Source organism: Narcine bancroftii, chromosome 10 (genome assembly GCF_036971445.1).
Source record: "Narcine bancroftii isolate sNarBan1 chromosome 10, sNarBan1.hap1, whole genome shotgun sequence".
Lineage (NCBI taxonomy): Eukaryota > Metazoa > Chordata > Chondrichthyes > Torpediniformes > Narcinidae > Narcine > Narcine bancroftii.
In genome coordinates, this window is record NC_091478.1 from 78,303,268 (window position 1) to 78,319,880 (window position 16,613).

Genomic DNA, 16,613 nt, shown 5'->3' on the forward strand with positions numbered 1-16,613 from the left:
TGTGTGTGTGTGTGTCTGTGTGTGTGTGTGTCTGTGTGTGTGTGTGTCTGTGTGTGTGTGTGTCTGTGTGTGTGTGTGTCTGTGTGTGTGTGTGTCTGTGTGTGTGTGTGTCTGTGTGTGTGTGTGTCTGTGTGTGTGTGTGTCTGTGTGTGTGTGTGTCTGTGTGTGTGTGTGTCTGTGTGTGTGTGTGTCTGTGTGTGTGTGTGTCTGTGTGTGTGTGTGTCTGTGTGTGTGTGTGTCTGTGTGTGTGTGTGTCCGCGTCGGCGCGTGTGTGTGTCGTAGCAGTCGATTACAATTGATGATCCCAACGGTTTAGAAGGAATCGAAATCTAGCGATGGAGAATGAAGCAGCAGTCAGCCGAAGCTCCCGACCTTCTGGACAGTTCGACCCGGCATATGGTTTAACAAGGTGGAGGCTCACTTCCAGATCCGGGGCATCACAGCAAACACCACCCTGTACTACCATGTGGTCAGCTCCCTGGAACTGTGGACAGAGTGGCCAACTTTATCCACAGGCCACCATCAGAAGGCATTTACTCTGCTTTCAAAGAGCTATTAAATGAGACTTTTGCACTCTCGTGATGAGAGTGGGGAGCACATTTGCTCCACCTGGATGGGCTTGGAGACAGATTCCCATCGGCACTCATCAACGAGATGCTGGCCCTCCTGGGAGATGAGCGGCCTGGCATCATGTTCGAGCAGGCGTTCCTGGAACAGATGCCTAAAGACATCCAACTGCTTCTGGCGAATGCGGATTTCACCGACCCCCAGAAAGTCGCAGCACGGACAGACATTCTGTGGAAACAGAAAAAGAAGTGCTCAGCTACCGTGGAGCTTATAGAGAAGTCCCCCAATCAGACCAGTGCAGTCCCAAGTAAGGAACTGCAGACGAGAGGGAGGAGCGAGTCCAGCGACAGATGGTGCTTCTCCCACTGGAGATGGGGCACCGAGTCCTGCCGATGCCAGTCCCATGGAAACAACAAGGCCGGCTGATGCCCACGATGGTTGGTCACCAAGAGCCTCCTGTACGTCTGGGACTGCCTCTCCAGCAGATGCATCCTGGTGGATACAGGATCAGAGGTCTGCGTGATACCCCCGACAGGGTTGGACACTAGGCGCAGGTTAGAGGGACCCACATTGAGGGCTGCCAACAACAGCAGTATTCGGACCTATGGCACTTGTAGGGCTGAGCTGCAGTTCAGGGGAAGTCACTTATCGTGGGAGTTCACGCTGGTCGAAGTGGAACAGCCACTCCTCAGAGAGAATTTCCCGCGAGCCCACACCCTCCCAGTGGACATTGAAAGCAAGCGACTCGTCCACATCGAGACCTACCAGACCATCGCACTGAGTGGTGCTAGGTTTCCGGCAATGCACCTGGATTCCGTCCACAGCTCAGAGGATGAGTTCTCCAAGGTGCTAGCAGGATTCTCGGCAATCCTTTCCCCTCAGTTCACAGTGGAGATGCCTTGACATGGCGTCAGACATCACATCCTGACCAAGGGCCCACCTCTCCACGCAAGGGCGAGGCGACTTCCCCCAGAGAAACTCCGACTGGCCAAGGAGGAGTTCCACAAGCTCGAGGAGTTGGGTGTTGTTCGACGGCTCGACAGCCCATGGGCCTCACCCCTGCACATGGTGCCTAAAGCAACTGGGGGCTGGAGACTATCGCCGGTTCCACGAAGCCACCACCCCAGACCGTTACCCCGTGCCACACATCCAGGATTTTGCGGCAAACCCACTCGGGGCGACAATATTCTCAAAAGTCGACCTTGTGCGAGGATATCACCAGATTGCAGTGCATCCTAAGATGGCCATCATCACTCCATTTGGGCTGTTCGAGTTCCTGAGGATGCCATTCGGGCTCAAAAATGCGGCACAGATATTCCAACAGATATTCCAACGACTGATGGATGCAGTGGGCCGAGACCTGGATGGCACTTTTGTCTACCTTGACGATATCCTCGTGGCAAGTAGAACCCGACAGGAACCAACTTTCTTCTATCTGCTGCTCCAGGACTCCACCAATTGCTGTTCCTGAGGCATCGACTGTGAGGGCCGTGGGTACATCTGGTCTGGGGTGGGTCAGGAGTGCAGCTTTGGCCAGGACTTCTTTGGTTTCCTCTGAAATCTCTGTAGTCGTCTGCAGGAGTTCAGCCTTACTATCAACCTGGCCAAATGCCAGTTTGGCTTGAACACCATTCTAGGCCACAGGATTAAGAAGGATGGGGCCATACCACTGCCCAACAAGGTAGAGGCCATCCACAGCTTCCCAAAGCTTAGTACAACCAAAGGTCTGCAGGAGTTCGTGAGGATGGTAAACTTTTATTGCAGATTTATCCCAGCAGCTGCTCTTGTGATGCGCCCTCTGATCATCCTGATGTCCGGCAAGGAGAAGGACCTGACCTGGGATGACGAATCTGCACGTGCGTTTGTGGAAACCAAAGAAGTCCTGGCCAAAGTTGCACTCCTGACCCACCCCAGACCAGATGCACCCACGGCCCTCACAGTCGATGCCTCAGGAACAGCAATTGGTGGAGTCCTGGAGCAGCAGATAGAAGAAAGTTGGTACCCACTAGCTTTCTTCAGCAAACATCTGTGGTCCCCTGAACTGCTTTTGATAGAGAGCTGCTGGCGCTGTACTTGAGGGAAGGGCTTTCACGGACCACAAACCACTGACTTTCGCTCTGGCTAAAATCTCAGATCGCTGGTCAGCCCAACAACAGAGTCACTTGTCTTGCATCTCAGAGTACACCACCGACGTCAAGCACATGTCATACAAAGACCACTTGGTCATGGACGCCTTGTCAAGACACAGCATCCACTCACTTGTCAACGGTCTGGACTTGGCAGCACTGGCAGAGCCACAGCAGCAGGATGACGAGATCCCACAGTACAGGACCACTGTCACAGGCCTTCGGATTCAGGACGTTCCAGTCAGCACAGGAACTACCACCCTCCTGTGCAACGTGGCTACCAGGCAGGTTTGACCTTTTGTCCCAACGGCATGGAGGAGACGAGTTTTTTACTCCAACCACGGGCTGGCACGCCCATCCATCAGGACTACGGTCTGGCTGGTGGCCAGCAAGTACGTGTGGCATGAATTGCAGAAACAAGTCTGGGGGTAGGCCAAGGTGTGTACCCAAGGCCAAACAGCCAAAGTGCAGTGACACATCAAGGCCTCCCCACAGCCTTTTGAGCCAATGGAACCCAGATTTGACCACATTCACGTGGACATAGTAGGACCCTTGCCAGTCTCTCATGGTTTTCGCTACCTATTCACAGTGGTCGACCACTTATCCGGTGGCCAGAAGCAATCCCCTTGACTGACACATCCACCAGGTCTTGTGCCAAAGCACTCCTCTCACCTTGGATTGCAAGATTTGGACTGCCACAGCACCTCACTTACCTCCAATTTATGGATCGACATTGCCAACTTCTGAGGTGCACAGCTACACCATACGACAGTATACCACCCGCAAGCCAACGGCATGGTGGAGTGTTTCCACAGGCACCTCAAGACTGCCCTCATGACCAGACTCCAGGGCCCCAACTGGGTGGACGAGCTACCATAGGCACTACTGGGCATCAGAACAGCGTCATAAGAAGACCTCCACGCATCCTCTGCTGAACTCTTCTATGGAGCCCCACTCATGGTTCCCGGGGATTTCGCTCCACAGGCCAGAGGGCAGCAGAAGGAGATAACCACCTTCCTGGACAGGCTGCGCGAAAAGGTCGGTAACCTGGCTCCGATCCCACTTTCCAGACACTGACAAGCCAAGTCCAACATCCCCAAAGAACTCAAGGACTGTGAGTACGTGTTTGTACGCAGAGGACCCCACCATTCACCACTGCAGAAGCCATATGAAGATCCCTTTCAAGTCATCCGGAACAACGGAGCCACTTCACTACAGATAGACTCAAGCCTGCCCACACAGACCTAGTAGAACCCGTGGAGACACCAGCACCTCGACACAGAGGCAGACCACAAAAGACTTTAGGGAATTTACCTATGGACACTATGGACTGTAATGCCGGTTCTGGGGGGGGGGGGGGGGGGGGGGCGGTCATGTGGCGGCCTGCAATTGCAGAGATCGGGCTGGCACATCGCGCGGCAGCAGACACGGGCAGTGATCGCTAAAGCGACTCCCAGGACAATGAACCGACGGGGCTGGGGCAGCATCAGACCAATAGCTCTAAAATAGCGTTGGTCAAGCTGCCCAGCTAACTCAGCCAAAACGGGCTGGGGATGTTCTCGCCCGCTATTGTTGTTCATAGGGCTGACTCAGTCATATGGATGACTTGAACAATTTATAAAAGCAGCCTTTACAGCCTTAATAAAGAGAGCTTAACCTGCCACACTGTGTGTGTGTCTCTTTGTAGCAGTTGGCTACATTTTAATATTTAAATGGTGAAATGTTGTGCAGAGGAACTTGAAAGTGCTTGCGCATGAATCGGAAAAGGTTGCTTTGCAAGGCTGCAGGAAATCAAGATAGCAAATGGAATGTTGACCATCATTGCTTGAAAGATTGAATTTAGGAGCAAGGAGGATCTGCCACAACTTTACAGGGTGCTGGTGAGGCTGCATCCAGAGTATGATGTACAGTCCTTACTTGGAGGTTCACCAGGTTAATTCCAGAGATGGAGGTTAGCCTATTAAGGGAGATTGAATCAGCTGGAATCCAGAAGAAAGGGGGGATCTTATCGAAACATCTAAGATTATGAAAAAGATAGATATGCTAGAAGAATGAAAGTTCTTTCCACTAGTGGGTGAGTTGCAAAATGGGGGCAGCCTTGAGATTTAGGATTGAGAAAAAGAAGCAGTAGAGGCAGTGTCATGAAATATATTTAAGATACACTTTGATAAGAGTTTTGTATGATTGGGAAATTCAGGGTTATGGAGAAAAGGCAGGTTGGTGGAGCTAAGCCCTTGCCCAGGTCAGCCATGATCTTAATGAATGATGGAGCAGGATTGAATGATCAGATGGCCTACTTTTGCTCCTATTATGTTCTTGAATAGTTTCTGGACTGATTAAGATAACAAGAAACATTGAAGGGGATTTGTTTTTAGTTACAATCTGAGTGAAGTACAAATGCAGAACATGTCTGGTCAAACAAGGAAACAGATGAGTAGCTATTAAGGTATAGAAACCATTCTGTGGAATCTAGATGGGGATGAATTTACATGTCCTGAAATACCCTTCCTCTGCTGATGTGTTTCTCTCTGTGACCAGCACAACCAATTTTGATGGTTTTATTGTCAATTAAAATATCTCTTTGGATATTGATCAGGGATGTGTCTAAAAATATTTTTTTGTTGTATCTTCTACGTAGAAAATATTAGTAGAAGAGAAGTTAAACAAGCATCAGGATTTAATGAAAGACACAGAGGAGCTAAAATCACCTGGAAAGATCACAATCACAAAGGTGTTTGACTTTGCTGGAGAAGAAATCAAGTAAGTGGTTTTGTTTGTTAAGATTTATTTTTCCCCCTGATCTGGCCAGGAATTTGTAATTTATCAACTATTCAAGAGGAAAAATCTAATTACGTTATTCTTGTTCAGGGTCCATTAGTTTTTATTATCTTTTGTTTTATTAATGTGGCTTTACAAATTGAAAGTTGAGGGTCTGAAACTTGCATTTAATCGCTTGGAATAAATATGGTCTTGTCTTTAATAACTCTTGAAATCAATAGTACTGGTCATCCCTGTGTTATGACCATTTGGGCAATGAATATTCACTCTGACAGGATTCATGAATTATTGCCCAGAAATTTGCAATGTGGAATAGAATTTGCTCTCATTTGATGGGTAAAAGTAAAGTTTATTTTGAACTCTTATTTATTGAGAAAGCTCCAGTACCCATTGTACAGCACTGCCCTCCAACGATAAAAGTCCATGAAAAGGTTCTGAGAAATGTGGAACATTTCCTCTTTGCCATCAGATTTCTGAATGGACAGTGAACGTCTGGACACTGCCTCGGTTTTTTTTTAAATCATGTATTTACATGCAGAACAACTCCAATTATCCGAACTGGTTAGGACTGGGCCTTTTGCGGATGACTGAATTTTTCGGATAACTGGTCATTTTTTAAAAACAACCCAGTAACAATAGCAAATCACTTCTATCTATGTTTAAACAACAACAAACAACAAGGGAAGGCTTTTTGAGCATTAAAATATTGTTTAATTCTCACCAAAAAAATGATGGTCGCCGCCGATCCCTGACATGTCCCCAATGCCGTTGCCAAATACCAGGCCAGTGAACACTCACTGGCATGTCAGTGGGCTCCAGTCTGCCCATGTGGTCATTTCAGTAGGAGCTGTTCCGGCTTCATGTCTGGTTCTCTATGTTGGAGCCTGATACAGACCCTGTCTTCCCCTGCTCACACTCCCCCTCCCAACCACCACCGATGATCACTGACACCTCCCCATCAAGGTCCCCGTTCTTGCCTGGGAGCCTGGAAGTCCCCGCTTCTGCCCTTGACGATGTCGGGACGAGGGATTCTTCCTACTGTTTGTGGCTGGGATACAGCAGCACGCAGTTGTAGAAGGAGAGTTGGAGAGAAAAGTCAATAGGGGAAGGTGAAGAAGAAATGGAAAGAGAGAGGGGAGGGAGACATTCTAATTTCACGTCAGGTGAATTTTTTTCAACCTGTGAGGTTAGTTCTACTCTAAAAAAATTTCGGTTAACTGAGGATTTTGGATATTCTGGTTTTGGAATATTGGAGTTGAACTGTAATTGTAATTTTATAGTAGTTTTGACACCTTGTTCGACACCAAGCTGCTTCAGCAAAACAACCAATTTCATGACTAATGTTCACGACAATAAATCTTAGTCTGATACTGATTTCTCACATCTTTGGATTTTCCTTACAACAAAGGCAGGTTTCACTGATGACATTTGCCATTGTTTTCAGTTTGTCAAAACGCCCTTTGGCCATCTGAAAAAAAAGAAAGTTTCAAAATCAACATTTCACACCTGGTGCAAATTATTGGTCCTACTGCAAAAGTTAAAATTGAGTTAGAACACTCATTCAGTGTTGACTACCTTTTCAAGGACTAAAGCAATGCATGTGTGGAAGAAGAGGATATTTCAGTTAAATTTGCAACTTTTGTGTTAATTTCCATCTGCAGTCACCCGACATTTTTTTTTCAATTTTAGACTGTGAAGGTTGCAGACAATGACAGATCTTTCCATGTGATTGCAGTAACAAACTCTGCATTGATGAGGCACAGATTAACAGGAGCCATTTTCCTGAAAGAAGTGCCTGTACCTTGTCAGAATTGTGCTTTCAGAGAATATTCTTAAGGGAGCCTGCAGTGTTCTTGTTGTAATGATGTTTTGTATGCAATATGAGTGAAAGAATAGGTATCATCTTGTCATCCTGCTGTTGGAGAAGAACCTAAACTGATAGAAAAGAAGTTGGAAAAATTTATCCCTGAAGAGTGTGTGAGATTAGTTTGTTGCATGGAGTTGGGGATGGAGCAAATTAGATTGCTCATTTAACAAAGCCAACATTGGATTTTATGGTATGCCCAGTAAAAAATGCCAAGAAAGGCAGAGAAGGTGTAGAGAGGGATAGAATGTCAATGTTTCACATTGGCGATTCATTTCTCTCCATGAATGCTGGCCACCCGAGTCCCTCAAGTTCCAACATCTGCAATTTCTTGTGTTTCTTAGTAATCCGTGGTACAATTTATTTATTTATTAGGAAATCCTAATGTTTTGGCATGTGGCTCACCTGATTCTGGATCCTGTGCTTCCTTTAAAAGTGATAGGACCTGTTGCTGCACTTCCTTTAAACTTGCCTGGTGCACCGGAAGATTTATTGCACTACTGTGTAACATCTTATTTTTTAAAAAGTTAGTGAATTTAGGTATGTTGATGTAATACCAGGAGTAATATCCCAGGACATCACAGGCAAAACTCTCCCCACTATCGAGAACATCTATATCAGAGAGCATCAGCAAGCATCAAGGATCCACACCACCAGCACACGCTCTGTTCTCGCTGTTGCCATCAGGAAAGAGGAATAGGTGCCACAAGACTCCCACTATCCCTTCAGGAACAGTGGCCACCCTTCCACCATCACCTCAACAACAAATTTAATCAGGGATTCATTTTAAGGACTCTTGCATTTTATTTATTTTTTAAAAATTCTCTCTGTATTTCACAGTCAGTTTGTTTACATTCATTATCTGTTCACAGTTCTTTATTTGTTTACATGTATTCACTGTATTTTTTTTGCACCATCAGTAAGTGGTAATTCTGCCTCACCCGCAGAAAATAGAATCTGAGTTGTATGTGATGTCATTATGTACTCTAACAATAAATCTGAATATTCAGTGGTCTGTAAAATCTGAAAGTTTGACCCCATCACAGCCCTGAGAAGGCTCGATTATCAATGTTTTACTGTAGTCAGATATCAAATTGTCATTTCACCTGTTATACATTCATAATAAAGTCAAAGAATTTTAAAAATGCCTTTGGTTTGAATTTTTGATTCAGTTGAAATATTTTTCTGTTTTAGATGATTGTTATTTTAGCAGAATAAATTAATTCCACTTAGTTGAAATCAAAATAACCAAGTGATAGGCCCCTATGTTATACCAGTCATTGTTTGTTCAACCTGTGTGGTTGGTGTATTTAATTATTTTAGAAATCTATTTACTTCACCTTTTTTGAGGCATGCTTGTTGTCTTGTTGGAAATAGTGATAAAAGTTTGGACTTTGTTTGTGAGGAGGTAATGGATGCAGTTATTCATACTTTAATGTGTGTAGGAATGGAAATTCATCACAGTTTGTCAGTCAACAGGTTTAGCACCATAAATTACCCTATTGGTCATGATGGCTTTTACAAAGAATATTAGCTGCTTAGTTGAATACCACAAACTATTTGCAAAGCTTCAGTAGAAAGTTTCTCCTTTTTTTTTTACCCCAATGCTGACTGGTATGTCAATAGTCATTTTTAAAGTCATGTGCAACATGTTGAAAGCAAACTATAGATTCTGCATGGTTCTCATTTATTGTCATTGCAAAATCTTAACAGTTAATTGGGGGGTGGCAGTGGGAGAGAGTTCAAGAGTTCTTTGGGAGTGTTTAGACTTTTTAGGAGTTCATAAAGACCACATCTGAAGTCTCCAATGTTTTTGAGACAGGGTGAGTGAGGAGAGGAGGGATTGTGGCATGGTCTGATGGAGACGCACAAATTAATTATCCAAGTCAAATGAGAATGGTTTAAATGAAGTTATTTGGCTATCTCTGCCATCTGTCATTGTATTGCATTTTTTACATTTACATTTTCTTTTGTCTGTAACATTGGTAGTAAAGAAGTGACACAGCTGCAGGGTTGGTCATCACATTAATTAATATTGAGTTATTGAAATTATTTGAGTGCAAGAAAGTGGAGTGCATCTTTTATATAATTTGCTTGATTTCGCACAATGCAATGTTTATTGTCAGGGCTTATGTCCTAATTCAGTTTAGTAAAACAATTCCCTTGTGTTGAATTGTCTGATGGATGTTGCTTTTGTCTGATAGATGTTGAAGCACAAATTAGGACTTGCTACCACAAGAGGGTAGTAAACAGCCACTTTCACAGATCCACAAAGTAAGGGAAAAAATGTTTTTTTTAATTGGGTATTATCATGGGTGCTGTTTCAACCTGGAATTTATTTAGAAAACTTGTAGAATTTTGCTGTTTCAAAGTGCAAGGCAAACAATTTCTGCATATTATCCTTACACCACTGAGGGTTTCAAAATAACCCAATCTCATTTGATGCCATAAAGTACCATAGTATCACTAGAGCTTGGAGCAGTTAGATTTAAGTGATTTTATTTCACTCTAGATTTTGGAGAGCACCAAGGATCCTGTACAATGTGCTTTCAGAAAAAGCAAAGTTCACCTGGTGGAGAATGGGAATGCAAGGCTGGTGTATGCCTAGTTTTACATCAAGTCAAGTCAAATTAAGTCACCTTTAATTATCGTTCAAACTATGCTCACAAGGTAAAGATGACATACATTTCTTCAGGACCATTGAGCATATTTACATAAAGTTAGAGTAGAAGTTAAACACATTAAACTATTAAGATATATATAATAAAAGTCCACGGTACACTATCCACATATATTCTGGGAATTCAGGAGCCTGATGGCTTGGGGGGGAAAAACAGTTCCCCAATCTGAACGCAAGAGCCCGAGTGCTACGGTACCTCCTACCAGATAGCAGAAGGGCGAACAGATTACATGAGGGTGTGTGGAGTCCTTTACAATGTTTATTTCCTTTCACCTGCATCGAGTGTTGTAGATGTCCTTCATGGTAGGAAGAGCGCTCCCAATGATCTCTTCCACTGATTTCAATATCCTCTGCAGGGTCTTGCGGTCCGAGGAGGTATAGGTTTCAAACCAGGTGGTGATGCAGTTGCACAGGATGCTCTCGGTTAATCCTCTGTAGAATGTAATAAAGATGTTGGAATTGCTTAATTGTTCACTTTTAACTCTCTTCTTTATAAAATCCCTTGTATGTTGGATTCAAAAATGAAATGCTGCTTGCAATAATGCTGGTAACTTCAAAGGTTGAAGTCAAAATATCCTGTTTGGTTTTCTCCATAGAATCTGATGAAGATGCATGACTAATTGTTAAACTATCAATTTTTTTAGAGAATTATTTGCCATATAATCTGTAAATACTTGGAAATGTTTAACATCAAAGCTCCCTTTTTTTCTCATAGATGGTAGATAGTTTAACTAGTCAAGGCAACATTCTACTTAAACCCTGCATCAATTGATTTTAAAATAGAAATTAAAATTTCACAAAAATTGATTCAAGCAGCAATGTTGGGAGTTGATTGTAATATTTTTCAACTGCAATTGTCAAAGGTAATTGCTTCCAAGTCTGTTTAAAATGCAAATTCAGGTAATCTGAAGGAAGAATAGAACTTCACCCCAGTCAGTTCATGCTTTGAGTAGAAAAGAGAGTTCCACCAAACAATAACGTCTTTCTGGTCCAAGATGATGACGCCCTTGTTTGGTGGCCCAGACCATAAGGGATACCAGTTCCAGAGGAACAATGGACTGGAGCAGGCACCAGAGCAGATTATCAGCCCGCTGAGGAGAAGCCACCGCAAAGACCAGTGATGGGCTTGGCAGCACTAAGCTGTTGGATGCTGAAGACTGGCTCATGACAGCAGTTTCGGGACTGGGATTCGTGAGGGTGCCGTTGGTAATCAAGGCTCCTGAAGGGCCTTAGGCATTGACACTTTCCAAATCATACCGTGGGTTCAGAACTAGGAACTGAGAGGTTGACTTGGACGCCTGGAGCTCAGATTCACAACTGGAGCAGCTACAGAAATTATGGGAGCAGGTTGTGGCAGTAAAACATCCGAGGAGATGGCGAGATCGAAGGACACTATCTCTGAAGAGATTCTCATTTGTTTCACTTTCTGTTCTTTGTAGAAGTGCGATACTAATGGTGCCTCTTTACGGGAAACACATTTTGTGTATTGATGCACATATAAATAACGAAATCTTGAACTGACATCCCAGAGTTTTGAAATAAGTCTGAGAAAACCAAATGTCACATTTCCAAATTTGCTAATGGTACAAAACTATGTGGAATTTTAAGCAGGGTGGAAGATGTAAAGGGACTTTAAAGGGATGTAGACAAGCCAATTGAGTGAACCAACTGTTAGAATATAAGGTGGAAATTGTGTTGTTATCATTTTGATAAAATAAAGCAGGGTACTTTACAGATTACAGTAGACTGGTAAATATTGGTGTGCCAAAGGAACTTGGTGTCCTTGAGAAGATTGATCGATTGACTGCCTTCCTGAATCTCTTGTATTCTTCTGGAGAAAGTGCTGCCATAGTGCTGTTTGACAGGAGCTGTAGGGTTTCTAGAACAAGACAGTCTGCAGCTTGGAAGAAAACTTACAAGTACCAGTTCATCTATATTCCTTGTCCTTGATGCTGGAGGTTGTAGTTTTGAGAGCTGTTAGTGAAATGGCCTAAGTCAATAACTGCCTAGATTTTACACAGAACAAAAACTTGTCAGCCCTTTATCAAGAGGAAATGCACTTGGGAAATGCCTATTCTCTCTAACACTGGATTATGCTTAAATGTCCTTGTAACAGAAACTGAAGCAGGTATTAATAGATTGCACCAACCCCTTTTAAAATGAACTTTGCCTATCTTGTTTAGATCTCAGCTGATGTGTTTTAATACCACGAAACTTGTCCCACTGGCAATTTGGATAATGTGGAGAAAGTTGATGCATGAGAAATACTGCTTTCAGGTTGGAGAGAGACTGCATCAACTGTGTTTCAAAGATTCATTCAGGTGCCTTGCCATTTGGCGTGGGCAATCTTGTCTTTTCATCAGTCACAATCTCTGACCCTCTGAAATGTAGTTGTTGCCTCCCCTGTTCTCTTCTCCATCTTTGAGCTGAGATCGTAGTTGATGTTCAGTTCATAATTATAGAAGGGAAAAATACTGAAGTGGTTTCCCGTTGCTGCCTTCAGTTGCAGTATCCATACTGGACTGGTAACTGTGCCATTGATCAGCAGATTCATCTGCCCAGCGTTTTTAGTTTTACAACCATAAATTCTAATTTGTAGAATATGCTTGTAAAAACCATCCATCATCTGCAATCCACGGCTTCTCATGGCCCTGATTGGAACGCAAAACAGGTACTACATCTTGCCCAAGGGTGACCTGTAGGCCATCAGACGGATGGAGCGCCTTACACCTCTTTTTGCTGAGCAATTGTGCAACACTGACGCCAAAGTACCAGGTATAATGTGGCAACTAAATTTTAAATTAGAGAAAATGCTCAAAATGTGAAGAGTTCAATAGCATCTAAAACAGAAGAACAACCAAAATTTTTTTCATTTGCTCTCAGATAAAATGATAAATGACTTAACTTTCAAATCAAGTCAAATTTATTGTCTTTGGTGCAAAGACATAACACATATACAGCCCTTTTCCACTGCCATCCCAGTTAATTGGCCATGCATTGTCCCAGGATAGGAAGCTGTTTGTACTGATTCCACTGTGCCACCTTTAACCAGGAGACTGACTGCTTTACTACTGAATGCACTCATCCCCGGGGATCGGAGAGTCTACCTTCGAATGGAATGGATGAAAGTTGTCCTTTTTCCACTGGTTTAATCAGCATGCCGGTGTCAGCTGACACTGGGGATATGAGTAGGGGTAGAGGCCGTCAATCCCCAACGTGATTTGATGTCATTTGACGCTGGTGTGCTGATTGTTTTTCTCTTTCACTGGACCCTTGACTGGTTAATTTCCTGTTTAATTTCTGGGACAAGGTACCAGTGGAAAAAGGGGTACTATATATGCAGGACAGGTATTTCATCTATACAAATAAATAAATGTTTTGTGCATGAGAGTCTCGGATTGTTAGTGTGAGCAGTTCCTTTGGTCGTTCAGTCAGTCTCACACCCTGTGGGAAGAAGCTGTTCCTCCGTCTGGTGGTACTGGCTCTGATACTCCTGTATCTCTTCCCCGGCAGGACCTGCTGAAAGATGCTATGTGCAGGGTGGAAGGGGCACTCAGTGATTTTTGCATGCCCTCTTCAGACAATGATCCCAGTAGATCACGTCGATGGGGGTGCTATGGGGAGGGATTCAAATGCTGATTGACCCGTAGGTCTTTTTGTTGCAATCATTTGTAATTTGTGGGGTTTTTTTAAGCATGAAAATCTTTGAGGGGTACATTCTGATTTTGTGAAAGTTTGTAATTAATGTTTGAGGATGGTGGAATTCCTCTCCAGCAGAGGGTTATGGGGCACGGTCAATTTTGTTGTTTCTCATTGAACATTTCATTCCCCTTGCATGGGACAATGTCTTTTTGTTGCTCTTAATTGAGAGCATTTAGATAAATTTTTGTTTTTGTTGTTATTACTGACATTATTTCCAGTCATTGTTTTCTTGCTTTTTTTTTTGATTTTTCCAAGAAAATAATCTGTTTATCTCTTATAAGTCTTGTACATACTGTTGTGCGGTGTTTGCAGGAATAAGTGGTCATCCCCTGTGTCTGTCCTACTTAAAGCATATCGCAAAGATAAACGTGTTTATTTCCAATGGGGAAAGTTCTTTTTCTCTGAGAGGTTGATGAAGAATCAAAAATACTGTTGACATGGGTATCGGAAATGAGAGCAAATGCAGGAAACACTGAGCAACCCAGTGAAAAAAAAGTTCATGTTTCTGATTGATGACCTTTAATCAGAATAATCGAAGACATGATCCCACTATAGACACTGCTGAGTAATGTCAGCATTTTTATAAAATTTTACATCTGTGATCTTGTTTAATTTCTTTCCATCAGCCATTACTTGAGACACCAGTAATTAATCTTGTAATAGCCTGTACAGACCCAAATGTTAGTAAGGGAAACTTCATTGATGGAAATATTTGGAAATGCATATTCAGAATTGACTGTTGTTCTTTCTTCTTGCCTTACCCCCAAGACAGCTGTACTTTTCATATGTTACTCATATATTGTATTACAGAACATTATTTTCCGACATTACCTCAATTAATACCATCTGCTTGCATTGTACCCGGGAGAAGGTAGTTCTATATTTTGACTTTTCACTAGGCAATAGATCATCAAGCATCCATTTACACTAGCTTATTTCATTCTCTAAATATTCCTATTAACTACCCCCATTTCTACCACTCACCTACACATTTGGGCAAACTCACAGGGACCTACCAACCTACCCATTTAAAAAAAATGTTTTTGCAGTATGGAAAAAAGTATGAATAGGGAAATATTTTGGATCCAGTCATCATAATACCATTAGTTTCAAGTTAATTATAGAGAAGCTTGATCTGGGCCTCAGGTTGAGATTCTAAATTGGAGAAAGGCTCATTTTGAGGAAATGAAAAAGGATCTAGAATGCATGGATTGGGATAAGTTGTTTTCAGGTAAGGATGTACGAGGTAAGTGGAGGACCTTCAAAGGTGAAATTTTGACAGTATAGAGTTTGTATGTTCCTGTCAGGATTAAAGGCAAGGTTAGCAGGCAGAGGGAACCTTGGTTTTCGAGGGATATTGGGAAGATATAGCAGATATATAAAAAATGGAAGAAAAACCTCAAAGAAATTGGGAAGGTAAAAAAAAAAAGACAAGGTTGCTTTGACACAATGTACAGGAAAATCTTAAGGGTTTCTATGGTATATTAAGAGCAAAAGTATAGTAAGGCACAAAATTGGTCCCCTTGAAGATCAGAGTAATTGGCTTTGTATGGAGCCGAAAGAGATGGGGAGATCTTGAATAGTTTTTTTTCCATCAGTCTTCACTCAGGAAACAGGAAGAGTTGTGGGAAGTAAGGAAAACACGGTGTGAAGTCATGGAACCTGTACAGATTAAAGAGGAGGACATGTTTGTTGTCTTAAAGCCAATAAGGGTGGATCAATCCCCAGGGCCTGACAAGATATTCCCTCAGACATTGAGGGAGGCTAGTGTAGAAATTGCAAAGGCTCTAGCAGAAATGCTTAAAATGTTTTTCACCACAAGTGTGATGCTGGTGGATTGGAGGGTCACTCATGTTGTTCTGTTGTTTTAAAAAGGCACCAAAAGCAACCCTGAAGAATATAGACTGGTGACCCTGACATCAGTAGTAGGGAATTTATTGGAAGGTGTTCTAAGAGATCGGATATACAATTATTTGGATAGCCAGAAACTGATTAGGGATAGTCAACATGGTTTTGCACGTGGTAGGGCATGTTTAAACCTTCCTGAATAATTTCCCATGTAGGACCTTGTAAAAGGCCTTACTGAAGTCCATGTCGGCAACATCCACAGTCTTTCCTTCATCACCTTTCCTGTTTATCTCCTTGAAGAACTCTATAACAGTGGTTCTGAACCTATTTTTCCCCTCCACTCACATACCACTTTAAGTATTCCCTATAACGATAGGTGCTCTGTGATTAGTAAGGGATTGCTTAAGGTGGTATGTGAGTGGGAAGGGAAAGAAAGTTGGGAATCACTGCTCTAAATCCAATTGTTACTGAAATATTTTGATTGAGAAAAATTGTCATTGGCCCATTTCCTTTGAAGTTAGGAAACCGTGCATATAATGAGTCAATTAGGTATGATTAAAACAGTGGTTTTCAAACTTTTTCTTCCCACTCACCTTAATCATTCCCTTACTTTGGCACAGTGGAGGGGAGATTTGATAGAGGTATTTAACATTGAAGGGCATAGACAGCATAAATGTAGATAGGCTTTTTCCACTGAGGGTAGGAGAGATACAAACCAGAGGGCATGGATTAAGATCGAAAGGGGAAAAGTTGACGGGAACTTCTTCACACAAAGAGTGGTGGGAGTGTGGTGAGTGTGGATTAAATTTTAATATTTAAGAATAATTTGGACAGGTACGTGGATGGGAAAGGTATGAAGGACTATAGGCTGGTTGCAGATCAATGGGACTAGACAAAAAAATGGTTTGGCACAGACTAGAAGGGCTAAAGTGGACTGTTTCTGTGCTTTAAGTGTTCTATTGTTCTAAGAGAATGGAGCACCTGAAGTATACCTACATAGTAATTGGGAGTGCCTGCTCCTGTTCATGCTACTGACGCATGACTGCAT

General features: G+C 42.9%; 1 protein-coding gene across 2 annotated transcripts in view; it reads left to right on the forward strand.

The window, feature by feature from the left end:
* The window catches only part of cfdp1 (craniofacial development protein 1), a 148,736-nt gene that overhangs the window by 13,021 nt on the left and 119,102 nt on the right, over positions 1–16,613 (forward strand). Inside the window, exons 4-5 of one of the 2 annotated variants that reach the window (XM_069901514.1) lie at positions 5,332–5,453; positions 7,896–8,480. In XM_069901514.1, coding sequence (XP_069757615.1) covers positions 5,332–5,453; positions 7,896–8,265 — 492 coding nt within the window. In that variant the 3' untranslated portion in view covers positions 8,266–8,480. Of the gene's footprint in view, positions 1–5,331; positions 5,454–7,895; positions 8,481–16,613 lie in introns of those variants that run through there. The other variant, XM_069901513.1, reaches the window with a different exon arrangement.